Below are 27,690 nucleotides of genomic sequence, written 5' to 3'. Positions count from 1 at the left end.
CCCTCTGATAGTCATCAAGGTGTTGATTTTGCTCTGAAGTTCATGCTGCTTTTGTCTGCTTCCAATATAGACAGTGGTAAAGGTGCTAATACACAGAAGGTATGGTTATCTCTCCAGCTATCCCCTTTGCAACCTGGCCCTTTGGGCAGGAAACAGTTGATTTGGTAACAGGCTTTGTTTAGTTCCAGAGTCAACTATAGCTCAGCGAGACAGTGTATCCTGATTAAAACAAAGACTGGCTGACAAAAACATGCAGGGAATGGCTTTTAGTTAAATACTGCTCACTAGTATCTCTACATTTACTGGTAGGCTTTCCCTTTTGGCCTCACTGGACAGTATAAGAAGAAATTCCCGGGTTTACCACAATAGAGTCTTTGTCTTAAGAGTCTCAACTGCCAAAACTCAAAACTTCCAAACCCTGTAACACTTGTTGGATGAAGGAATCATACCCTTCCCAATCAACCAGAAACTGGAGAATCCGATCCACCACAGCACACCCAAAATGCTACAGACAGCATTGGCCGAATGGTCACCCACCACCCTGCCAGGTCAACGGAGGGCTAGCCAAGAGGTACAGAGAGCTGGAAGATATGGGATTGATTTGGAACACATGGAATGGAGGATAGATTTTTATGGAAGCAGGTAGTTTAAGGCACACAGCAGAAGTGCCAGTCTTGCATGCTTTCATTGCTATCTTGTTCTTACATTCTGTCTTCTTCTTTTGTTGTCCTTCCTGTGTGTGTTAAAATAATTTCTAGCCTACTTGAGAAACAAGACCAGTATGCATGCCTGGTCCAGTCATTCCACTGACTGTTAGGATCATGTATGTGTCTGTTCTTTGACTTGTGCTCCGATGTCTATCCAGTTTAGGATTAGGCATGTATACATTAAAATGTTTTCAGTTGTAATTATTTTTGATCTGCAGGGCTTCTGGTTAGGATGCCTCCTTAATAGTAGAGTGATACAATCCCATCTGTCCTGGAAACACACCAGACTCCTAAAGAGTTTGTGGAGGATGTGACGAAAAAGAAAGATGTTCAGGCTACTACTCTGTGGCATCTCACTATGCGGAGCGAAACAACAGAAATTTTTCAATACACTTAGTTCTCAGTCACCATCTCTTTTTAACCTGCCTTTTTACGTTTGTTTTCATTCGCTACCTGGCTAGATTTGAGAAAAGATTGTGATTTGGGTTCAAATATGTACCTTTACCCAGCATGTGGAGATTAAAAGATTAAGCGGTACAGGAGAGAAACAGACATGAGTGATTTTGTGCCAGTAATGCCAGTAATGTTAGTACTCTGTACCTGCAGTAATGAAATGAGGTGTGACTGCAAAGAGGGAATGCCATTTTTCCAGAAGAATTCATAGTTCTTTGTGCGTATTTTGGTATATATGAGCATACTTGTGTGAACGCTTCATGTTAGTGTTTGTGTGTGTGTGCGTGTATATTGGTCTGTCTTGCTGAGCCGTGCTCTCTATCCCCAGGTAAGAGCCATCATTTTCTGTCCCTGCGTGGAGCCGTGAAGAAAAATGCGGCTTTCCTTCGTAAGGCGTGTGCGTCTGTCTGCATGGTCCAGCACTAGTTAAAGCTTTACTGGATTCTAGACATGCAAGCAGATTGCAACCTCTCTGCTCACCTATACTCCCCACTTTCCGATGCCTCTCTTCCTCCCCCTTTTATCCACTCCCCCTCCAGTGGAGTAAGCATCTTTCTCTGCAGCCTCCAGAGTGGGGATCAGCTGCCTCTCAACACTGTAAAGTAGTTTATTCTCTTCCTTACCCTTTTTCATGCACCAACCACTGAATGATGATTAAATATGAGGGCCATATATATGAATATCCTCCGACAGTGGAGACATGGAATTTTCCCCCTGATAACTACCCCTGCTGCTGGCAAAATTGCATGTCTTTATTACATTAAAATCTTTACAGTGTTTCATGGCCCTTTAAATTACTTGAGTACATCCAAAATGTAAAAAAACAAAACAAAACAAAAAAAACCTCAAAGTCCAGGGAATAGGGATACAAGGAGAGAAATAACATTACTGTGCTGAGATGAAACAACTTTTGTAGGAAAGGATCTGCATCTGCCTGACTTGTCTGAAAAAATAACAAGAGGATGTCATCACAGAAAACAACTGGAGTGATGGTTTCGTACCACACGACTCATAAAAAACACTGTTCTTACTATTGTTAGTGATGTCAGAGTCCTCTCCTTGGTTTTTCAGATTCCTTTCCCTAAAGTCCCCCCGCCCCCCTCCTGCATCACTATTAGCCTTGCTAGCTGCAATAATGAAACACAGTGGAGAAACAGCTTTGAAATGAGAAATTTAACATTTTTATAAAATCAAATTACCAAAAGCCTGCATGAAAAGATTTGTGTTGTCATTATTAAGACAATGATACAAAGTAGAATTCAGTGTCTTTTGGGGGGTTTGTGTGACATTTTAAATTAAATATATTTTTCATTTTTGTGACTGGAAATAAAATCTGTTTTGGTTTGCTGACAAAAACACCAAAACAAACACGAGACGCTGTCATAAAAACAAATTGTTGTGGAGGATGCTTTTTTTCAGAAATAGCGTCGTGAGTTCATGTTCAAGCTCACCAACACATGCCAACACTTTCTGTTCTATCACTTTTCTGTCTTCCTGTCTTCCCTCCTCTGCCCCTCCTTTCAATACTATATGTTCCTTTTCCTTCTTCATCTCCTTCCCTGTCTCTGTGTCTCAGGTCTTTGGGGTTTTACTCTAACAATAGGCATTAAACTAGTTCAGCGCTCCATTGAGGGGAAGGCACCAGGCTGCTTTTATATTTGAAAGGCTTTTAGCCTCAGGAGAGACCAGAGGGCCCTGAGTGCTTTTAACTAAGTAGCATAGCAGCAGGTGGCACGTGTCGAGGTGAAGAAACACACAGCGTGTTCATGGCAGAGGTATTCAAGTTGAGACAGACCATCGTGATCTCTACAGCACTAAACTCGTTCATCCCTAACCATGTGTCAAAGTACAGTAACCTAATGCACTGTTCACTCACTGTAGCTTACTTTGACACATCATTGGGCTTACAAGCCATCTCTTAGGATAACCACATAATGCAAACAGATTCCTTTGGCTCAGAAAGATACACTCACTGGCCATTCTGATAGGTACACACATATCTAATCAGCCAATGACAAGACAGCAACTCAATGCTTTTAAGCATGCGGGCATGATCAAGACAACCTGCTAAAGTTCAAACTGAGCATCAGAATGGAAAAAAAATGGGGATTTATGTGACTTTCAACATGCAGTGGTTGTTCTGTGCTGGACAGGTTAGTCTGAGTATTTCAGAAACCTGCTGATTTACTGGTATCTTCCTGCACAACCATCACTAGAGTTTACAGAAAATGGTTAGAAAAAGAGGAGATATCCAGCAGCAGTTCTCTGGGCTGAAATGCATACTTACATACATACTTTGGAGTAATTTTCTAAACATGACTTCATGACCTCGCCTGGTGGATTTCTCAAGTTTCAGTAGCAAATCTGCACAAAAGACCAACAAAATGCAGGAATACATGTAACTGGACTTTTTGGCCCAGAACCAATGAGTAAATGAAAAAGATAATCCCAGTCAGAATAACATTATTAATATCTTTTTTTTTTTTTAAATTGGTGTTTGTTTGCAGGTTTTTTGAGAGGGTCGTGGTTAAGTGCTGATCATATTATTTGGTTTCATGCTGTAAGATCATTTGCACCAGTAGGTTTTACTGAAGATATCTTATTTTAACAAAAGAGGCATTGATATTCATATGCAGTACCTGGCTCTAGTGCCCAGAGGGTGTTTGAGGTGACAGTAAGGGGAACGCAGCTCATTCCCGCCAGCAGGCAAAGACTGACAGAAGCAATAAAAACCAATGTATCACTTCATATCAATCTCTCCAGCAGCCATCCCCACATTCTTTTCTCCCCTCTCTCCCGCTAACCATACCTCCCTCAGTGCCTCCATTACTTTCGCCCTCCAATCCTGCCTTTCTATTTTCCTTCATTTTTTCTTCTATTCCATCCTTACCTGCCAATTTATATTACTCCTGCCTAAGGACAAAGTGCCACATTTGCAGTGTACTTGTGATTTATATAAACAAAGAAAAAGCTTTCCACCTGTTTGCAAATCTGCAAAATTATCACTGCGGCGAGGAGTAAAACTGTACTTTTTCTTTTTAATAGTTTGATTGTTTTTAAAGACCAATCCCCTCCCCACACACCATCTGTAGACTACAGATAGACATCTTTTTTCCCCAATTCTTTGGGTCTTGAAATCACAAATAGATTTTATCAAGTTTTAATCCCCTCAAAGTAAAGCAATCCCCCAGCTTGAAAATGGAAATCCTTCTAAATACCCCCAATGTTGAATACCCAAAAGTTAAAATCGAGCACAGAAATGGTTGACTAATTTCAAAAATTGTGGCGATGTCAATAAGCATGCTAATGCTTCAGCTTAGTTTCATTCACCACAGCAGCAATTGGCAAAATTAGAATTAGTCAGCTTTTTCCTCAAGTGTTGTGTCTGTGCTACCTTTTTAGCTTTAGGCATTAAGCTGTGGAATTATATTACTTTGGTTTAGCACCACAAACTAACAAGGTTGCAAGGTTTGTGTCCCAGGATTCCTAACTGGCAACTTAGTGTGTAATTAGTGTGGGCAATCAGTGCAAAATTTGGGAATGGTTTTATTGACTCTAGGGTATGTGTATAGCCGTGTGCCTTAATTAGCAGGATTGAATAATGCTGACTTTTTCATTCCTATACTTCAACAGTGGTTTTAATTAGCTTGTATGCTGGTGCAAGATAACTCCGATAAAGATCAAATGTTTAACACCAACCAAGTGTCCAGTGCTCCTCGCTACCTGAACACTGGTTGCACTTTGTAGCTCTCAAGTGTGTTGTCTTGCACCTGTAAAATTCTACAGTGTTTTCCGTTGCATAATTATGATGTCCGACCCATTTCTCCTTCTGGTTAATTCATCTCTCTTTCTGTTTCTCTCCACATCTGTCAATTTTTTTCCCCTTTCTCTGCTGCTGCTCATCTCTGTCTCTCAGTGAGCATGCCAGCCAGCGAGAATGAATCCGTCAACACAGACAACGCCCCCGGGGGAGACGTAGAGGGTGAGACCTGCTGTACCCGGCTGGCGTAAGTATCTCACCGTCTTTCACAGACACACCTTTTCTCCTCCTTCTTTTCCTCAGCTTTCTCACCCATCTTTTGTCAGGTTTAAGGACAGATTGCATCCTGCAGTATTGTGCATGGAAGAATTGCCTCAGATTGCTTATATACTTTACTGATCTCACAAGTCTGTTAGACTACAGTAGCACAAAGCTGTCAATATATTCCACATGGATAAAGTTCTGTTAGAGTAAAATTGGATCGATCTGAAGGGGAACTAATCAGAGCTGCTCCTGGAAGTGTTTTTTTTTTTTTTTTTTTTTTTTAACTTGCTAGTTTATTAGTAGTGCTGTGCCAACTGCCCTTTTTTCCACTTTCTTTTGGCAAACTGTTGCTAAGCAAGCAAATTGAGGGAGCAAAAACTAGTTGCTAGATCGCAGTTCCAGTTAAAAAATGATTTTAATCTCGTTTTATGGTTGTTTTCCTCATATCACAATTATAAATGTGCTATTGCTATCAGTTTGCGAACTAGAGGTTTATCATTTGAACACAGTTTTTAAGTTTATCTAGTTGGGTAGTGAGTGCACACAACTGCTACACATGGTACAAGGACAAAGCCAATCATTGCTTGGGAGCTAATGAATTTTGAAAAGCAAGACATCCTAACTACATCTAATAGTATTCCGTCTTTATTTTTTCTTTCATCTCTCTCTGAGTTTCCGTTCTCTCCCTCTCTACCCACTTTTCTGTGTTAGCTGTTGAAGTGCTTTCTTCCGCCCCTGTGGGAGCTCACAAACAGCTGACTCATTCATTCCCGCTTCGCGCTCTGCTTTCATTTTTTACATTATTCAAACAAATGTGTTGCTTTCTTTCTTAGACACAAGACAGCACAGGGGCCGCGACCCCAGCGGACTTATTTCAGTACACACATGCAAACACACCTGCATAAAAAACTGTTGCTCACGAGCAGAAATGCATTACACAGAAACTTTAATCTTAAATTTAAACTGATTCACTCTCAACCGCAGGAGCGATAAGGCTAGTTGGCACACGTGGATGGCACGCTGTTGTTTATCTGTAGTCTCACTGTCCATCTGTTATTTCATCTTTGTTATGTTGTATGTGTTTATTTGTGATCTGTCAGGCTAAAATAAAAATAAAATAAAAGGGTATGTTATATGTGAGGCTTAAGCTGGAACCAGAAATGAAACATGGAATAATGAAATGCCAAATAAATAAGAAACCAGCAATTTGATACTTACAAATTAATTTTGTAAGTAAACTAATTTTCTATTACATTTCACGACATTACTTTTTTTCTTTTTCACAGTTTCTTTTTCTTTGTTGTCATAAAGTAGTAAAAAGGTTCTGCTCTTTTGTTCAAGAACACAGATGTCTCTTTCCTTTACTAAAATTAGTAATTAGACAATTATTTGATTGGCTATGTTGCCTCACTTTAGTCACCACTAACCTTTGAGGACATGCAGTTCTGGATTACGTTTTTTTTTTAAATTAAATATTATTATTGGCTACGTAACGGTTTTTCCAACTACTCACGTTGCCAGTCAGTGTAATAAAGATGATGTATTGCAATACATCCTCATCCCAGGCACTACAGGCTATGGACATCCATGCCATGAAGCTCCAAGTGTACAGTATCTGTACTGATTTTAATGCCAGAGGAGGTTTGGAATTCTGCAAGTGTTGAGTCAGCAGGGTGTTGGTGACTTTTGCACACTACACACCTCCGCACTCGTTCATGGTCTGCCGCTTTATGGCTGCAGTTTCTAAATTCTCCCAGTTTGCAATAACACCACTTTTAGTTCAATGTGAAATATCTAGAAAGAAAGAAATTTTACAAGCTCACTTGTTGCAACAGTGGCTTTCTATTATGGTACCATGGTTGAATTCAGTGATCTCTTTAGAATAACCATTCTTTCACAAATGTTTTAAAGGCAACCTGCATGGCTAGGTGCTTTTAATTCAGAGATTAAGATGTGTGGCCAAATACTTTTGACCACATAGTGTAAGTGGCCGTAGCTAAAGTCATTTATATCTTGCTTGAACTTTCATTTGCTGATTTGGTTTCTTTTTTTAATCTTGGACTATGTTTATATATTTTAAACTATATTTATAGGCTCAGGAGTTCTGCTACTCCAGCAGTTTTAACCAAACCGCATTAGCTGACATGCTGAGGATTAGACGGGTCAGAATATTTAGGAAATAAATGACATAATATTTGCTTTATTATGTTGTTTTCTTGGCGATCAGTAATGCCCTTGGTGTTACCATTCATAACGTTTAATTTAAATTTACATATCCAGAGAATGATATGTAGTGTACCCGTGTCAGGACTAGAAATATAGCCCCTTATTCTTTCTCTGTGAGATTTCAACAAATTTGACATGGAGCATTCCTCCCAGTATTCCGGAGGAAAGACTTCAGAGTATGTCAGTTCTTCTTCACATCGGCATGGAGCTGTTCCTCACAGTACAAGCTACTTTAGCACCCACTGGTCTCGTAATCAAGACGGACACATGAAGACAAGAGATGTGTGTCCTGTCAGCTCCCATATCCAGTCAGTCAGTCAGTTTAGTCTTTTGTTCAGTCAGTCAGTGAAAACATTTCATTGCTTCGGTCAGTGAGCTCGTCGGTTTATTTATCTGCTTTTACCAACATCAGAGTAGTCAGTGAAAACAATCCAAGAGAAGTTTCATGGGGACCATAAAATTTTCAGATCTTTTTAAAAAATGTGGATATAGTTAAACTAATCGTGGTCATTCAGCATCCCCACAGATTTGTGATCAAATTAAATATTTAAAGTCATAAATTGAGTGATTCTTTTTTTTTTTTTAGTTTTATTTTTTAGATTAAAATTTTTCCACCATGGGGACTCTTCTCTCAAAATGTCTTCCATAATCTCTTGTCCTCAGTTATCCATGTTGTACTTTTTCCCGTTACAGTGGTGAACAATCAACAGACATTTTGTTACAATAATAAATGACGTTTCTTTTTCACACCAGGATTGATTGAAGGAAATTCAAACTCGCAGTTTGCTTTCTTTTGACTGGATGCCACTGTATGTGTGTTTGGGGGTGATTTGTTCAAGAGAAAAGCAGGAAATATAACGGCAAAGTGCATTTTGTTATATTGTACCCAAAATCTGTTCCCAGTGGGTGCATAAAAATGGACAGGCCGTTTTTTTTTTTGTTAAAAGCAGATATGTTCTTTGATCATCCTGTGGAGAGAATCAGCAGTTTTTGTGCTTGCGTATCGGGGAATGTTTGAGGTTGATCAAGAAACATATGCCAAGACATTTGTGATAATAAGGGAAGCTATTCCCCTTTATCCCTCTCAAATCACCCCTTTCATGTGCACCTGTCTATATGTGTGTTATGTGTGTATGTATAATCCATTCTGTTTTCTGTGTTCCAGAATTAGGATCTCCAAATCCAAGTTCAGGTTAGTACATGTTGTTTACCATAGTCTCTTAATTCACCTGCTCTAATGTCTCTAATGCTGTGCTATTTAATTGGTCGTTGGTGTTTTTGTGTGTGTGTGTGTGTGTGTGTGTGTGTGTGTGTGTGTGTGTGTGTGTGTGTGTGTGTGTGTGTGTGTGTGTGTGTGTACAGATGTGCAAAAGGAACACAGGCAAACATAGCCTTGCTCTTTGGAGAAACTGTTGCGAATATGTCGGTTCTTCTCTTGCAGAGTTTGATGAGAAGATCGTTGCCATGGTTATGTTTGTGCAGTAAAATAAATTTATGGTAACAATTATTTAAGCTTAGCATTGTAGTTATCAGACTGCAGAGTAGCAGACAGGGGAAAAATATAGAGTGAATGAGATGAATGAAAATGGAAGATAAACAGACAAAAGTTTTGGTGGTAATGTTTAATCAGAAAAATAGATTATTTCTTGCTTGGTAGTGATGTGAACTGTTGCTTAAATGGGGTATGTCAAATAAAGTTTAAAATAAATATTGTAAACAGCCTCGTTCTGTCCTACCACCACATTTAAAGCAAAAAAGTTGCCAGTAAATATGTTAGATTCGCCACTTATAAGCATTTGTGGAGAATATTTATGGAACATGCTCAAATGATTTTTTTATGTCTCATTACAGAAACAAAACACACATCACAGCTTCCACAAAATCTGCATACTGACTGTTTACTATTTGTTTACTCTTTGACTTCTATGGAAACCTAATATGTCCTTTTATTGTCCCTCTCACGTCTCAGTATCTAGATTAAATGCATACATAATACATTAAGACCACACTGGCTTCATTAAAGGTCAATACAGTGGTCCCTTGTTTATCGCGGGAGTTATGTTCCAAAAATAACCCGCGATAGGTGAAATCCACGAAGTAGCCAACTTTATTTTTTACAATTATATAATTACAATTATATATAGAGATGTTTTGAGGCTGTAAAACCCCTCACTACACACTTTACACACTGTTCTCAGACAGGCATGAACTTTTTCACACTTTTCACTCTTATTTATAGACCCTCAAAGTTCAAACCTTTGTAGAAAAAATATGTCCAGTATTACAGAATGAAACCAAAGGCACCCGCGGTTGCCTTTGACGGTGCAAAGCATTTCGTTGACATTGTTGTGTTTGTTGGGGAGAAAACGTACAAACAATTTGACAAGCTGAACGCATTCTGTACTGTACAGAAGACCCACACAAGATTGATTGACAGTGGTCTACAGCCCATCAGGACGCAGAACACAATGCGCTGTCAAAAAAACAAAAAACAAACAAACCAAAAAAAATAACCCCAAAAACCATGAAAAATTGCACACACAAAAAATCCGTGAATCAGCGATGTCGCGAAAGGTGAACTGCGTTATAGCGAGGGACCACTTTATTCCTCAAATAATACACTTAGACTATTTAATTTAATTGCGAGAACAATAAGTTGTTGTTACAGTGATGGAGAAAAAGCTTTTGATAAGGTAAACTTTGGATTTATTGAATCATTCTATAACTTCTGTATACCACATCATTAGCCACTGGCACTACGAATGGAATAATCTCACAAAATGACACACGAAACAGGGGTACTAGGCAAAGATGCCCATCACCATCAGTCTTCTTTTTTCTTTTTTAATTGAGCCACTCATAGCGCCTACAGTATCTGTCAAAATAAAAATATCATCTGAATCCCAACATCTAATAATAACCTCAAGATTAATCTTTATGCACACGACATTTGACTTTTCATGCAAAATCCATATTCATCACTACTTGAAACAATGAGCATTATCAAGGAATTCTCAAAAATTTCCAACCATTCCATAAAATGGTCCAAATTCTTCCACTGATATCTCCATAGCGGGGATGAGACAACGAACTAACTATCCCTCTGTACACAAAGTATTTGAAAAACACTAATGTTTCTTGAATTGGAGTCACGGACACGATAAAAAACTGTAGCGTAACGATGCATGCCTGCTTGTGTTGTGAGTGTGTCTCATGTAAAATTCAGTGTGAGCATCATGGCAGAAGCCAGTGTGTGCCATAAGTGCCTATAAAAAGCACTCACGCACATTTAAACAGAAGACTGATGCAACATATATAGGCAGAGGGAGAAGATTCTCTGGTGGGCTGTGTTGATCTGTTTTAATTAGAGGAGTCACAATTGGATGAAAAATCCTCTTGCATGTTTGCTGCGGTTGACAAATGGGTCAAGTACGCATAATGCAAAGACACCCACATGTGTACAAAATCATGACAAAGTGACTTACAGTGTTTATTTGGAGAAAAAACAATTAATTGCTCGTTCTTTTTTAAAGCAATTCATTACATAAATATATAATCAGTGTCTAGGCTATTGAAATTATGTGAAAATCTTAAGTGAAATTCATGCGTCACTACTTTTCCACCTGTAGGCCAACAAGACCACAAGCTGCTCTTCGTTAGTGTTTTTGATGTCACTTGACCAGAATAGGACAATTATGAAATTACAGTCGACACCTTATCAGTATATGAGCGTCGAAACACCCTTTGAGTGGAGTTTTTCCACACAGATGTGACTGCGAAGTTTAACGCTAGCAATTATCAGAAACAATGACTTTAATTTCCAACATGAGAGAGCATTCAAGGTGCAAAAGACCTGACCACAGCATAGAGGAAGATATTAAAATCACTAAATTAAAAAAAAAAAAAGGGGGTTGGCATCCTAAAATGAGCTACTTCTCTTTTTAAAGCATTGTTTTCCTTTGTGTTGTGAGACACAATACAACATATTTCACTTTAAATTTGCCCCTTCGATCATTTTTAGAGCGCAAATGTTCTTTTTTTTTCCCAAGCAGTGCATATCTCATGCTCCAGCACAGCTCTTTGTACTGGTTTCTCCTTTCTGTGAAACGCCTTTGAGGATGACTAACCCTCGACCACAGACCGAGGCATGATGTCATCACTGTTTTGTAGAAAACCTAATTGACTCTTTCTTGTCCTTCTTCCACTTCCTCTATTTGTTTTTCACCATTCGTTTGTTTCTTTTGATTATTTTTCTTGGTTTATCCTATTGCTCGTGGGTCCTTTTCTCTTCCTTCATCTTTCCCTTTTCCCACCATTCTCTGTCCCATCCTCCTACCTCTCTTTTCTCTCCCACCTTTTCCCAACTTATTATCTCTGCTTCTTCCTTCTCAGCCGCTACTCTCGGAGGTGGAACAGGCTGTGTCGAAGGAAATGCCGGGCAGCAGTCAAATCACAAGTTTTCTATTGGCTGGTCATTTTCCTGGTTTTCCTCAACACTCTGACCATTGCCTCTGAACATCACCAGCAGCCTCAGTGGCTAACTGATGTACAAGGTACATTGCTCAACCCACACACATGCACACAAAACAGTAATATGTCTGATCTGGGCTTAATTATTGACCTCTGTGCAATTACTTTCTTTGGCATTATATTTTCATCCCACACTAATTTTACTCCCCCTTTATTTCCCTCCCCAGACATAGCCAATAAGGTTTTGCTAGCACTCTTTACTGGTGAGATGCTGTTGAAGATGTACAGTCTGGGCCTGCAGGTAGGACACTGTATCACTGTTTTGTGTTAACATTGACCACATTCTACTATTTTTTCTACCTTTAACGTCTGCGTTTTGCTCCTCACAGGCCTACTTTGTTTCACTCTTCAATCGGTTCGACAGCTTCGTAGTATGTGGAGGGATCCTTGAAACCATTCTGGTGGAAACAAAAATCATGTCTCCTCTTGGCATCTCTGTGTTACGTTGTGTACGCTTACTCCGAATCTTCAAAATAACCAGGTTAGTGTAGACCTTAAAGCATATGCATTTGATAAGCAGAAGTTATTCCTTCAGTCCTCCAACAGGCAAGATACTCACCCAGATACCTAATGCTATACTGAACATAAAGTAACATCTTTTTAATAATAATAATATATACTTTATTGATCCCCGTGGGCAAATTCCTCTCTGCATTTAACCCATTCACTCAGTGAAGTAGTGGGCAGCCATGGGCACCCAGGGAGCAGTGTGTAGGTACGGTACCTTGCTCAGGGGTACCTCAGGGTAGCCGTTCAGTGGATTCGAACCCCCAACCTTCCAATCATGGGGCCACCACTCTACCTACTGAGCTAACACTGCCCCGTTTTACAGTGTTTCTATACCAGTGGAGCCTTAATTTTGCATTCAGCAAAGCGGAAACAGAGGATGAAGAACTAACAGGTTACAATAGGTCTGTGATGCAATTACCAAAAACAACAAACAAACTTGGATTTTATTTTGCCACAGTAATCATTTAGTGAGAATTTCCTATTGTGACTAGTTTACATACACTCATTGACCGCTTCATTAGGTACACCTCGTTATAACGGGTTGGATGCAGTTTTCCCTTGAGAACTGCTGTAATTCTTCAAAGCATAGATTCAGCGCTGTGCTGGAAACGTTCCTCAGAGATTTTGGTCCATGTTGACACGATAGCATTTGTCAGCTACACATCCCGTCCACCACATCCCAAACGAGCGCTATTGGATTGAGCTTTAGTGACTTTTGAGGCTAATAGAGTCCAGTTAACGTATTGTCAAGATTAGGAAAGCAGTGGGAAATGATTTGAGCTTTGTGACGTGGCGCCTTATCCTACTAGAAGCAGTCGTCAGAAGACACTGTGGTCATAAAGAGATGGACAGCAACAACAGCCAGGTATTGGACTGGATTCAAGGAAGGATGGATCTATGCTTTCATGTTGTTTATGCCAAATGCTGACTCGACCATCTGAATGTCGCACCATAAATCAAAGCTCATCAGACCAGGCTGACACCAACAACTATGCCACATTCAAAGTCACTTAAGTCACTGCATTAATCAGTTTAACAGGTGTACCAAATACAGTCCAGTGATTGTATATTGGCTTTTTAGACTTGTCAAGGTTTGGGAAGCATAGGGGTGAGGATCCAAATACAGGATTTCAGAAAGAAACCTTAATAACAAAGCAAAGTTTTCAATAGTAGCTTTCAATATATGTAAACAGGAGTAAAAATTAACAAGGTCTAAGAACAAAAAATCAGCACAACAAAACATGCAAAGGCTACACACAGAGAACACACTGTGACAAAGACTGGACTATTTATACACAAAGGGCTAATTAGGAAATGAATAACAGGAGGGTAAAACACCCACACACAGGTAAAGACAATGGCAGAAAGGCAGATTGGAAGAAAAACATACACAGGACGCACAAAAACACCCACTTGAAAACAGGGAGTAACCAAAATACTCACAGAGATACGACGGTCACATTAACATGAAGACAGAGACAAAGGAACTCTGGAGGGCAAACACATAAAACAGAAACACAGAACAGAGGGAAAAAAACAATAAAGGAAACACTGAAAAGTTCAATCCTACAACTGAAACACTAAATCATGAATCCAGGATGGCAAAACATAAACTTCTTAGCAGGAAACTCCGGCAGCACTGTTAAACTGAAACAGAAACTATCAGACTCCCTTCTAGTCACTTCTAAACTATAAAGAAATCAAAACAGTCAACCTACCAAATATATTATAACAAGACTACCATTTCAACTAAATTTCTCTTCCTTTAGATATTGGAACTCTTTGTCCAACCTGGTGGCATCCCTGCTGAACTCTGTCCGCTCCATCGCTTCCCTGCTGCTCCTGCTGTTCCTCTTCATCATCATCTTCTCCCTGCTGGGCATGCAGCTGTTTGGGGGAAAATTCAACTTTGACGAGACCAGACGAAGCACGTTTGACAACTTCCCCCAGTCTCTGCTCACTGTGTTTCAGGTAATCATGCTCCACTTTTTCTCGTGAAGTGTGTCCGGCCTCCATTGTCACCTTACCTTTGTCCTTAAATGATACAAAAAGTGTAAATTTTATAATGTTGCTTAATTAAATGTAATCTGTCACTATCACGAGGCTGAGGCTTCTTTTAAATGAAAATAAATTTTTATAAGATTTTGTTTACTGTCTTCTGTCTCTACAGATCCTGACCGGAGAGGACTGGAACTCTGTGATGTATGATGGTATCATGGCGTACGGTGGTCCAGCTTTTCCTGGCATGCTAGTTTGCATCTACTTCATCATCCTCTTCATCTGCGGAAACTGTATCCTACCACAACAGGAGGTCCCCATTGTCACAAAGCACTTGCTCATAGGGAATCTTTTGGTTGTTCTAGATTGTTGCAGAGTCTTTCTATTATAATGTCAGGTCCTTTTAGATGTTGGTGCTATGTAAATACAAATACATGGAATAGCTACACCAGTAACCCAGGACATGCGGGCGTGATGCTTATACATGTAGAATTTCAAAATAAAAACATGGTGAATCAGATCCAGTAACTGACAGTCAAATTTGTTTTCTGACAATCTTTAATCCTGTCATCAAATGGATACTGGTGTTGCTGATTGTGATTTGAATCACTGAGTCACATCGGATATCTAACCCCTTGTTAAGATGCAGTTGCAGGGGAAAAGAACACATTTTGCATGCAGATGCTTTCCCTAAAGCTAAAAGATTTTAGTGCGGGCCACTGAGCGTCTGTACTTAAAAGTACAGAGTAGTTAAAAATGTGTTTTTCAGATTAAATTGTTACTATTCATCAGCTTAGCCTGCTGAATCCAAAGCCAGTGCAGGATTAGTCATTTGGCTTTGGAGTCTGCATTCATTGGTTTTGAATGCTGTTTATCTGATCACTTCAACATAACAGTCTATGAACATTAACTGATATTTTTTTTTGATTTATTGATTAGCATTCAAATAAAGTGAATAAAGAAAAAAGATTACCACAAAGCAAGAAAGCACAAGACAAGGCTAATCAAAAGGTACTGGCTGAAGCATATGCTTATTACGCCAACCCTTTTAACAAAAGATGTTTTAGCATGCAGCTCCTGTACACAGGGCTCAAAGCAAAGAATAAAACAAAGCAAAAAACAAAACAAAAAACAAAACAAAACTCACTTTTTAACCCAAGCTTCAAGTGGTCATTACAGTAACTGTAGGTTTTGGCTTCCTTTTTTAGCCCCAGGGGTTGCCACCTGTTTATAGCCAGCTTTGTTTGTGATCTGATGGGTCAGCAACATCCTTAACATCACCCCTCTGAACAGATATCCTGCTGAATGTCTTCTTGGCCATTGCTGTAGACAATCTGGCAGACGCCGAGAGCCTGACATCAGCCCAGAAAGAGGAAGAGGAGGAGAAGGAGAGGAAAAAACTGGCCAGGTAAAGCAGAAAACTGAATGGAGGCAGTCAGACAAAAAATTGTAAAGGGATAGAGGGAGATGTTGAGACCCGGCCAATCCAAACAGCACCCAGGGAAAACATTAGCTTGCAGCATCTTGGATAGCCTATTATTTCTCAAGGTGAATAAGGATGCTGACACTAGAAGCTTGAATTAAACCACTAAAATTGCTTTTTCATACATAGAATACAAATATATTATTTGGCTTTTCTCTACAACAGTTTATTATTTTTTTCAGTGTCATTGCAAAGATTAATTCCCAGCAAAGATCAAAGTTGAGTTTAAAGTGCAGCTGAGAAAGAAAGTGTTCTTTAGCACAAATCATAAAAATGTATTCTGCTTAGTTGCAATCTGTATTAATCTATGGAAAAGGTGCAACAGAAAATTGTAATTTTCCTCACAGCTGAGAAATACCCCCTATGATTACACGTCTTTATGTTGTCCCTCTGATGTTAATTTATGTATGGAGAAGGGATGATGCTAGAGTTGAGGATCTTCTTGTTCTCTCTCCTTCTCCAGGCTTGGCAGTCCAGAGAAGCGTCATGAAAATGAGAAGCCGCCTCTGGAGGAAGAGAAGAAGGAGAAAATAGAGCTGAAGTCCATTACTTCTGATGGGGAGGCCAACACTGCTACAAAGGTACATGGAGACACACAAAGACTCAGTGAGAATATGTGTGTGTGTTCAAAGGAGTGAGAAAAAATGAATGAAATCTCATACTTCTCCTTGTCAGATTAACATGGATGACTGCTGTGGGGATGAGAGCGAAGAGAAGAATCCATATCCCGCCAATGATTATATAGGTAACACACACCACAGCCATAAATATTATGTGTTCCTATAGGTATAAGGTAAGAGGTGGTTTCATTGAGAATTTTGTCTTTGTTATTATAAAAAACTTTGTTATTATAACATTATATTCCTTCTTTATCTTACTCTCCTCTTTCCCGTTCCTCCTAATCAGGAGATGAAGACGATGATGAGCCAGAGATGCCTGTGGGCCCGAGGCCACGGCCCCTCTCTGACATTCAGCTGAAGGAGAAGGCTGTCCCCATGCCTGAGGCCCGAGCTTTCTTTATCTTCAGCCACACCAACAAGTAATCTTCCTCTCCAACTTCATTTTCTCCGCCCAATATTTCAGTCAGCTTCTGCTGCATTCGTTTCGGCATCCTTTTCCTTTAAAGAGACTAGATGAAAACATTTTGCTTTCTTTCTCGCTTGAACTTTGTTTTTTTAGGTTCAGGGTTCTCTGCCATAAGGTCGTCAACCACAACATCTTCACCAACCTCATCCTCTTCTTCATCCTGCTCAGCAGCATCAGTCTAGCGGCAGAAGACCCTGTCAAAAATGACTCCTTCAGAAATAAGGTAGCATATAAGTGATATAACGCCCGTCTACTCGATTCGAGCGCATTCATAGACTGCTTTTATACTTAAGCACTTTTATCTAACATTCACACACACTCTCACACTTCAATTAATGAATCTGGGGCAAATCAGGGTTCAGTATCCACAGCAGTATTTCGGCAGTATATCTAACAACCTTATGATTACTGGACGACCAGCTCTACTGCCTGAGCCACAGCCACCTGTAAGCATAAAAAAAAACCCATATATAACAATATAAATAAAGTATATAAAGACATACAATGCCGGATGTACAGTAAGGCACAGTAGCCATAATTAGATGCCCACACGCACACTCATTCTGACCTAAATGGATTATAGCTATAGAGGAACCAAAGTTTATTGTGAGTGGCCCGTTACACTTAATGAGATTTCGTCTCGAGTACTGTAACTGTTACTAACTTCATGTTAAGAAGATATGAAACGCCTCTTAAGCTTTGCACTCTTTTAAACTGTTTTATTAGCCAAAAAGAAAAATGAGTAGTTATTGTATCATTTTGTACACATACAGTGTGAAAATATATTTATGAGGGTGTTTTTTGTGTTTGTTTTGCTAAATGTCAACATTTAATCAAGAAATGAATGTATTTACTGTTTTAGTGTTTGCACAGTCTGTTTTGACAATGTGTAAGAAGTTGTGTCTTTTAATTCGTATGCAGCAGCGGAGACTTCGTGTTTAGCCTCAAGGCGAGCTGTGAAACCGCAACATTTTCAGTTACTTTGCAGTATACGAAGGATATATCTGCAATTGTACTCGCTGTGTGACATCAGCCCGTTGTTCGTAAATTAATGTGGTGTTTATGACTGTAATGGAGCTGTAGTCTAATGTAAACACCATGTGTGCTGCTGTATCTGTTTTTGTGCACAGTTTCCTGTCTCAGTCAGTGAGACGTATTCCTCAGAGGCCAATAAAGATCTGTTTTATTATATTTTCCCTTGCTTTGGTGTAGGATCCTATTATATATTCTATTAGTCTAAACCAATTAACCTTAGTCTGAAACAGTAATGAAATCAAAAAACCTGTTTTTCAGCTTTTCCAGCATTTCTATTTTAGTTCATTTGGACCTGAACATTATCATTATTTCAGTAAGTTGTGGAGTCATTTATGTTATGCTGCAGCTGACCGTAAGTCCTGCTTTTTCCCAAAAAGAAGCACACATTCATTGCCAAGTTTTACCACACATTTTACCAAGTTTAGGGCTTCAAGAGTGCTTCTGCTAATGGGGCACAAATAGATTGTATATAGGCAGTGGACATCACCAACTGGTTTGTAGACTGATGTTCTGAAGCCTCTAGATGAGCATTTTGACTGTTTCTATCTTGTTTTTTTTTATCTTCTGTATAAAAATTTACTTCTATACAATGGATGAGCACAAGAGTTCGCCATCTTTTCAGGCCCAGTAGCTACTGCCATCGTTTATGTACAGACTATGAACCTAAAAAAAGTGCCTTCTAATGCTGTGTTTGGGTCGTGAGTGGCGCATCGGCTAGTCGTACATCTCTGGATTTTTGTAAATCGGATTGCGCCACAGCCACCGCAGCTGAGTTGAGCGGCCGTGTCGTTTTTTTAGAGGCATTTTAATAATATTCCAGCACAGGAGCTCAGACACATACAGATATACAGTTTGAAAACATCCGGTTTTGATTTCTTCTCCTCCTACATTAGTGCTTGTGTGGTGATACTGTCTGAGTGGCGACACCTATCCTTCAGAAGAATACCGCAGCACCTTCCTGCACTGTAACGGCAGGTGTAAATACGGGTTTCTGTTAAAATCACTTGCAGTGGTCAGCGAAGCGACCATTACAGCGTGTATACTGTGGCCTTAAGAGAGTCATGAGCATTTCTGAATTCATTCAGCTTTGCTTTGTGAAATGTTAAACAATCTTGGTTCATTAAGAACTTTGTCATGGCAAATGAAACAGTGTAACAACTTTGATCTCTGTTCATTCAGAAAGCCTTTGCGTGTCGGGCAGGGGTAGTCCAAGTCCAGTTAAAATACAGTGTTGTATTTATTTTCAGATCCTGGGCTATGCAGATCATGTGTTTACTGGACTCTTCACCATCGAGATCATTCTTAAGGTAGTATTTAATGTTTGTGATGCACACTAAAGCATTCATTCACTGTTCATTCAGTTTCTTTTTTTTTCTTTGCTAAAATTAACATTTGGCTGTCAAATAATATTTAATCATTACAAGCTGGTTCATGTGCTTACCAAAAATTATTTACTGGATTTAGATGTATAGATAGGCAAACTGTAGATGTGGTAATATAGTGTTGTTTCTGGTAAGCTAGCATTAAACCCTTTTAAAATATTGCTGCTCGTGGTAAAAGGTAATAATCAGAACTTTGACCCCTGCAGATGACAGCCTATGGCGCCTTCCTCCACAAAGGTTCTTTCTGTAGAAACTATTTTAACATCCTGGACTTGGTGGTGGTCAGCGTGTCCCTCATCTCCTCTGGAATACAGTGAGTACAGTACGATGTTTTATGGTGCATGTGTTATACCTGATCCAGTCACGTTGTAAGCTTTTGTTCACCGATATTACTAACATTTTCCAAATATCATTAAACACGCATTTGTGTTATTGTCTCGTATATAATCACACAAATTGTGACTACTGCGTGAGACACAAATCAAGTGCCTAAGTCGGAAAAAAAAACGTTTTTATTAGCAAATTGCTCCGTGCTTTACACTTCTCTGTCTTCTCATAACAAGTTCACACTTCATTACTCCTAATCCGCTGTCTCTTTGTGATGTTTATTAAAATGTTCTCTTCTTCTTGCAGCAAATAACTCATTGAAATGCTGTGATGTTTAATATTCTATACTGCACTTTCTGTCTCTGATGCTTAATAGACTAGACTTCTCGACGTAAGTCCATATTAGTCCGTGTTATAACCCCTTTAACAGACCGTCACCTGAACCGTGTAAAGCTGTCACTTTTTTTGATTTGATATTCCTATAGTCTTGGAGAGTTTAGTCGAAGACTCACCCAAAGCAAGAACAAATAAAACCAAATCTGTCACTGAATGGTTTTGTCGAGTAGGATAACACTGAACTTGTAACGAATGAACACATGCGGTTCTTTTTGAGCCAGATCCACTGCAGAATGCATCTTTTGCAAGCAGCAACATAATTGGTTTCTACCCAGAAAAAGTGTTACATTGAGTAAATTATCCTGGGTCTTCCAATACTCTCGTCGCATTTCATATCCAATTGATGTTAATGAGTTTGTTCTTCTTTTTTTCACTTTTTGTCATGGATTTTGGGGGCAGGTCAAATTCAGTTCTCATATTTCTAGATAAATGCAACTCTCCTGGGTTATAGAAATGACGCCCTAATGCTAGAATCTAGTGGTTTTTGCCTGTTAAAGGTAGCGAGTGAGTGGGATTTTTCTTTATTTATCACAGTTAAAAGAACTGCAATGATGTTATGATCAACTAAACCACTTCTGTGATGTAGTTTTTTTATTTTTACTCCTACAAAATAAGAACCCATTTTAAGTATAAGTTGTAGAGAAGCTGTGAAAAAAAAACGCTCATAAAAAAGCATGTAAAAAATCTCCTACTGTACATATGACAGATTGCTTGTTTGTGTTGTCACCCCGAGTAAGCCTCATAATGTGACAGCATGAAATATGGCTTACATCAGCTAAGAAGACAGAACTATAGCAAAACAATACCTGATGACCTCATCTATTTTTGCTCTCTTATCGCTAGTCAGAGTCCTTTTCATCAGGTGGATGGCGTGCTTCATCCCTGTCATCAGACTCCGACAGTTAAAATATTGCCTTTTAACATAATTTGATGTTTCCACGAATAACCTAGCAGTTGGTTTGACTGTGATATGCGATCGATAACATCCTACTCCACACGAGCTACCTTTAAGTGCCTTTAACTTCCACATTTCTCTGTAAAAAGTTGCACAGCGGGTAATTTTTTTCTTTTGTTTCTCACTCTTTGTTTCAAAGTTAGCACAGAGTATTGTTTCCCTCCAAATCACAACTTTACCCATCAAGAAAGTCACTCCTTGAAATCTATTTATGTTGACATTTTGAAAACACCTTCTTTTCCTTGTACTTGTGTCACACAGTGGAAAGCGTTTTTGTATTTTTCCTTCATTTATCTGAAAAACTGGCTTTTTAAATAAAGGGAAGCGACTTTGACCAACTCAGCTCAAGTATAAATAATCACGCTGAGAGAGGCCCGGTTCAGATCAGAGAAGGACTAATGCTAAAGCTCTTTCCAGACAGTTACTGTACAACTCAAAATGTCATGGTATTAATTTTATTCTTTTTTTTCCTTTGTATGTAAATCACTTTCTTTTAAGCTCTACCTGAAAAAGGTCACACCATTTGACCTTTGGCTTGTAGTGACACTCTTTTACAGCACAGTAGTTTGCTTGTAAATGTCTGCCTGTGTCTTTATGTTGGCCCATCCGTGTTGTTTCATTATGTGTGTTTGTCCATATATTATATGTGTTTCATGTGCATTACTATGTAACGGATACACTGTTACTAATATCTGTTTTTGAGGAGCTACAGTTAGGTCCATAATTTGTCAGACAGTGACATAATTTTGGCACTTTTGCCTCTGTGAACCATTACAATGGATTTTAAATCAAACAATCAAGATGCAATTAAAGTGCAGACTTTCAGCTTTAATTTAAGGGTTTTTACAAAAATTTTGCATGAACGGTTCAGGAATTACAACAATTTTCATATACGCTCTCCTATTTTCAGATGCTCAAAAGCAATTGGACAATTGGTGGACTAACATTGATGGCCTGTTCCTTTCTTATTTCATGACACACCCAAACATAATATCTGAAGTGCAAAAAATGTTGCATTTTTAAATATGAGGCTCAAAGAGATGTCAGTGCAATTGAAGGAGGCCCTCATTAAAAACAAAATAAACTAAGGTAATAAACTTTTTCAAAAATCAGAGAGATAGGAGAAACACTGCGAAGGGCTGAAATACCACAAAAACAACTAAGGAACATGATGTATGATGATATTTCTTTAAGATTGATCTTTAAAAATATATTTAAAAATGTGCTTTGTCATTTAATTGTCCAATTACTTTTGATTCTCTGAAAATGGTATCAAAAAATGGCTTTAATTACTGAAATGTTATTGCAAACTTTTGTAAAATCACCTTGAATTAAAGCTGAAAGGGGGAAATTTATTCACATCTTAATAGCTTGATTTAAATCCACTATGGTAGTTTAGAAAAAGTTTTAAAAAAAAGTTGTGTCTTTGTCAGACAAATTATGGACGTGACTGTATGCTTTCTGCTTTTGAAAGTGACCCCTTGATAACTGATGCTAGAACTACTCGTAACATTAACAAAGTCTATTTGCTTTAAACTGTCTAAAAAAGTAAGTATGCTAAATAGTTTCTGTTTATAAAATAAATAACATTAACAACATTACAGCAACTAGCTAGGCATAGAGATTTATTTATTTAGTAACATAATACACGTTGGTCTTCTTGGGAAGAATGCTTTCACAGCTATGGGACGTTAGTTAAAATAATAATAACAGTAGTTTGGTGTAGATGATGAAATGCATGATGTTGAGTTCTGGGTTCTTGGGTTTTTGTTCCTGTTTTTCATGCTCACAGTACCCCCATTGTTTCTTTGAGTTTCTTTTTCGTGTCTGTGTTGGTGTCTTTGTTTTGTGTTCCCACTGTTTCTGTCACCTTGTTTAGTGTTTGTCTTCATATCTCGGCGTTTTTTTCATTTTACTCTTCTACTTGGAAGGTTAGTCTTCTGTATCCAGTTTTACTTTCTATTTTTTTCCCCTCATTGTTTTTACCTGTTGCTGACTGGTGCACCTCTCCCCTCTTCCTAGCTGTGTGCCATCATGTAATCAGTTCCCAGTGTATGTATACTCCGATCTTTCTGTTTGTCATGGCGTCTGTTTTCTTACCTTCTTGTGTTCCCATGGTGTTACATGTTTTTTCATCCTCCTTGTGTTCCTGTTTGGTCTTTTTTGTATTTTGTACAATTTTTCAGCAGCCAAATAAACTGCTCACTTTCAGTTACTTCTCCTGCCTTCGACTTCTGCCTCTCGGTGCTCTCCACTCTAAGCCGTGACAAAATTTCAGTTTTACATTTTATGTAAAAACAAATCAAGGCTGTGTTAAATTCCTTTTTGTATCTGTATCTGTTTTTTGTCATCTTTCTTAATTTCTTGTGAACTTTTATTTCAGTTGTCCATTGTATTTTGTCCATTTTTTGTCATTTCATTAGCTTTTCGTTGCATCAGCCTCCACAGTTTGTGTTTAAAAGTAAAGACTCTACTGAAAGCAGTTTATGGTGTGTGTTGTTCCAACATTACAAATATATTTTTTTAAGATGGTAAGATGTGGTCAATCAAATTGGCAGGTCAGTAGTTTAATCAAATGTGTGTCTACAGGTCCAGCGCAATTAATGTTGTAAAAATCCTGAGAGTTCTGCGCGTGCTTAGACCACTGAGGGCCATCAACAGAGCCAAAGGACTAAAGGTTGACATAGTCACGCATAAAAAATACACACAATGAACACTTGTCTGTCCTCTAAAAAAAGGCATAGACTTATCACTCACTCTTATATTTGGTGGGTTTTTTGCAGCATGTAGTGCAGTGCGTGTTTGTGGCCATCAGGACTATTGGCAACATCGTCATCGTCACCACGTTACTCCAGTTCATGTTCGCCTGTATTGGAGTGCAACTCTTTAAGGTAAAAAAAAAAGGGAATATGATCAGTTAGTTAATGTACTTTTTGAACCCTTTTTTTAAATTTTGACTAAGAAATTGTCTCGTGTTTCAATCAGGGCAAGTTCTTCTACTGTACCGACAACTCTAAGCAGACTCAGGCAGAGTGCAGGTAAGAGATCCCCCCTGCAGACGGCATCTTAATCTTTTTTCTTACAGTCTAACTACATTATGTGTGTGTATGTCTGTTTGCGTCCACAGAGGTTCTTTCATCACATATAAAGACGGGGATGTGGGGAAGCCTGACAAAGCCCCAAGAGTGTGGGAGAACAGTGACTTTAACTTTGATGATGTTCTACAAGGCATGATGGCACTGTTTGCCGTGTCTACCTTCGAGGGATGGCCAGGGTGTGTGTCTATATAACAACACAGTGCAGATGTTTTTTTATGTATATATATTACGATCCCTTTTTTTATGACCTCTGCCAATTTTGTGGTTTAAGTGAGTGTGTGCATGTCATTGTTTCTGAATTCAGATAAAACTTTGTAAGAGTGTAGAGTGGGGTCATTCTTACAATCCACATCCAAGGTCAACTCAGTAATTTATTGGTCCAAAATTGACAATAAGCCTTATAGCTGTGGTAAGTGTGGTTTCTATTGTCAACATAGAGATAGTACCGTATAAAGATTTAAAATATTATGTCACATTTGACCCCTGACCTCTTTTTCAAAATTCTGATTGATCTGAAGGTCAAAGTGATAATAATGACATGTAGAGGGTTTTCAGACTGACTAAACTGACTGTTTAAATACATAACAATTTGAATACATGCACAGTGTTCAAATATAATAGTTTTCTTTTGAACTTTGTGAAACTTCTTACTAAACAATGGAATAAATGCAATTTGTTTTTTAAATTCCAGATTTCATTTTCCGTCTCTTTGTCAGGTTACTGTACCGAGCCATTGACTCTCATGCTGAGGATGTGGGGCCCATTTACAACTACCGCGTGGTCATTTCCATCTTCTTTATCATCTACATCATCATCATTGCCTTCTTCATGATGAACATTTTCGTCGGTTTCGTCATCGTCACATTCCAGGAACAAGGGGAGCAAGAATATAAGAACTGCGAGCTGGACAAAAACCAGGTAGTGTTCGTGTATATTTTGTGTAAAGTTACTACTCGATAAAATTATTAGTACTTTTGGAGCTTTTTTGTTTTTGTTTGTATAGTGATAACTTTCTGACTTTAAATCTCGTAGTACAGCAGAGAGATTTTTTTAAAGGTACAGAGGAGTGATTCTACTGTTCTGACAGGAGCGGGAAAGTCATTGTGTCATTTAGGAGCCACAAGGGAGAAGGAATAAGAGCCAGGCAATGGGGGTTTGACACGGATGAATCTGAAGAGGCTGAACATGAGTTTTAGGGGCAGAACCACTTCAGGAGCCCAGCCAGGAGGAGCTGCAGCAGTTCAAAAAAGATGAGACTAAACCTTACAAAAGGAACGAGGCCAAGGGCCTGCGGCTGTGTTCTCTGACATGATCCATGTTTCAGAAAAAGCATGTAAATGCAGACAGAGGATAGAAGAGTAGTCTAGCTTTTTTAGCGTGCCAAAAGACTTTTCTACAGCTTTTCCTCCATGACTGTCTGGGAACAGGGCGACACACAGCTGAATACATCAGCAGACACATGTAAATGGCAAATGCTCACCTTTGTGTTTGTGTGTGTATGCCACAGCGTCAGTGCGTGGAGTACGCTCTAAAGGCTCGTCCGCTGCGTCGCTACATCCCCAAGAACCCTTACCAGTACAAGGTGTGGTATGTGGTCAACTCCACCTACTTTGAGTATTTGATGTTCACACTCATCCTTCTCAACACCATCTGTCTGGCCATGCAGGTGAGTAATGTGTGTGTACATTTAGAAAAAAAACTCCCATAGAACTAACATTGCGTAATGAGTTTGTGTTTTTTTTCCCTGCAGCATCATGGACAGACCAAAAATTTCAATGATGCCATGAACATCCTCAACATGCTCTTCACGGGACTTTTCACTGTTGAGATGATCCTTAAACTGATCGCCTTCAAACCCAGGGTATGTTCACTACTCAAACAGCAGGCTAGAATAACAGTGATACCTGTGTAGGACTACAGACTAGAGAAATGTGAAAAAGCACAGACAAAGAGACATTTTATAATGTAATGTTAGATGAAATTAGATAAACTCACAGCTCTATCTATCAGTGCTCATTGCAGCCCGGAAGAAAAAGAGTTTAATAGTTTTTTTTAAAGGCTTTTGAGTCACAGCGTTGCAGAAGACGGATTGTTGTGCTCTAAATTCATAATTCTTTTTCATTTCCTTCCTTACGATACGATGGATTTAAACCTTGATTAGAGGAAAGCGTTTATGTGCTTAATCCCATTGTTCCCTTGTTATCCTGCTGTTGTTGCCGTGCCCAATCTAAGAACTTCCTGGTGCTTCAGCTATTTAAACAGTAACAGATGGGCATGCTCCCTCTTATTACCGCAGGGTTAGTGGAGAATCTTGAACGCAATCAACAGCAATAACATAGTTTCATATTATACTTTACTCCTTTGACTACTGTTGCATTGTACTAATCAAAAGAACAAAGGTTTTCCAGTTATTACAAAAGTTAATTGAGCTCATTAATGAAGACCATCTACTATTTTGCACACAATGTTTTCCAACCACTAATTAAATTACAAGTCTTCTGTTGTTTTGTTTTGTTGTTTCTTCCAATAATCCTCTGCAAAGTTTGTGCTTTTTATTTAAATAGTTGCAAGATGGTTATCTTGTAATGACTTTTGAAATGCTACGGTTAGAACATTTTGTCTGAGTAACATAATGCATGCTCTGCAGTATTTTAGCCAACAGTGGATTTTGGAACAATGAATTTTAGGACTTGGGAATTTACATCGTGCTGTGCTGTGTTATGTATGTGAGGAAGATGAACTGCCAGATCATGAAGGCAGCGTTTCTCTTTTTAAAAAACATCAAAGTATCACCAGTTAAGTTGTGACTCTTTACGTATAAAATACTGACGAACTGATACTTGTTTTGCATCTTTCTTTCTTGTGTTTATTGTGGTGCAGCATGACAGCAGATTCCCAAGCCACAATGAACAGTGCTTAGGACATATGGTGTTGTGTATGCTTTTCCTTGCCTTGATAAACTTTTGCCTTAAACAGCCATCGCACAGGACGGAGGAGCTCACTAATGCTTTTGCTTCTCAGGTCTCACAGACACAAGGAATTCGCTCCAGTAATGTTTGCCTCATTCTATTTAACCTCAATACTTTTTGATAGGTTGATCAATGGATGGGCAACAGTAACACTAACAAAGACTTTTACATGTTTTTACAGTTTTTCCCACTCTTTTATATTTTTAAGTCTTTAATGAATCACATAATCTAATTATTTATTTAGACAATGCTTATTTTGTCTAATCTCTCTATTTAATCAATTCATAAATGAGTATTTGGGTACTAATGCCAAACCCCCGTTTGACTAATATTTAACTCTCAGTTCTCATTATTATTCCTAAAACTGAAAGCAACTTCATTAAAACCACTGTTGCCAAGGATACCTTCTAATATCTGCACTGTGCAGACGAATTATGGCAGGAGGAGTTTTTCCCCCCCTTTTTTTCATGTTATCTCAGCTGCTGATGACAGATGAAGAAGCTTAAAATAG

The 27,690-nt window shown here is 38.7% G+C and overlaps 1 protein-coding gene across 1 annotated transcript in view; it reads left to right on the top strand.

The window, feature by feature from the left end:
• Positions 1-27,690, top strand: part of cacna1c (calcium channel, voltage-dependent, L type, alpha 1C subunit) — a 227,298-nt gene that overhangs the window by 174,481 nt on the left and 25,127 nt on the right. Inside the window, exons 11-31 of the mRNA XM_085386740.1 lie at positions 5,077-5,167; positions 8,576-8,602; positions 11,803-11,963; positions 12,108-12,181; positions 12,270-12,421; positions 14,220-14,421; positions 14,621-14,741; positions 15,742-15,856; positions 16,395-16,512; positions 16,607-16,676; positions 16,838-16,970; positions 17,111-17,240; positions 19,300-19,359; positions 19,641-19,747; positions 23,702-23,789; positions 23,896-24,003; positions 24,098-24,150; positions 24,240-24,386; positions 24,927-25,128; positions 25,718-25,876; positions 25,961-26,071. Coding sequence (XP_085242866.1) covers positions 5,077-5,167; positions 8,576-8,602; positions 11,803-11,963; positions 12,108-12,181; positions 12,270-12,421; positions 14,220-14,421; positions 14,621-14,741; positions 15,742-15,856; positions 16,395-16,512; positions 16,607-16,676; positions 16,838-16,970; positions 17,111-17,240; positions 19,300-19,359; positions 19,641-19,747; positions 23,702-23,789; positions 23,896-24,003; positions 24,098-24,150; positions 24,240-24,386; positions 24,927-25,128; positions 25,718-25,876; positions 25,961-26,071 — 2,429 coding nt within the window. The remainder of the gene's footprint in view (positions 1-5,076; positions 5,168-8,575; positions 8,603-11,802; positions 11,964-12,107; positions 12,182-12,269; positions 12,422-14,219; positions 14,422-14,620; positions 14,742-15,741; positions 15,857-16,394; positions 16,513-16,606; positions 16,677-16,837; positions 16,971-17,110; positions 17,241-19,299; positions 19,360-19,640; positions 19,748-23,701; positions 23,790-23,895; positions 24,004-24,097; positions 24,151-24,239; positions 24,387-24,926; positions 25,129-25,717; positions 25,877-25,960; positions 26,072-27,690) is intronic.

Source organism: Rhamphochromis longiceps, linkage group LG17 (assembly GCF_057381845.1).
Source record: "Rhamphochromis longiceps isolate RC_006_pf linkage group LG17, R_longiceps_female_GT1.1, whole genome shotgun sequence".
Classification (NCBI taxonomy): Eukaryota; Metazoa; Chordata; class Actinopteri; order Cichliformes; family Cichlidae; genus Rhamphochromis; species Rhamphochromis longiceps.
Note: the sequence above shows the minus strand (reverse complement) of the source record. Positions and strands in the feature narration are given on the sequence as shown.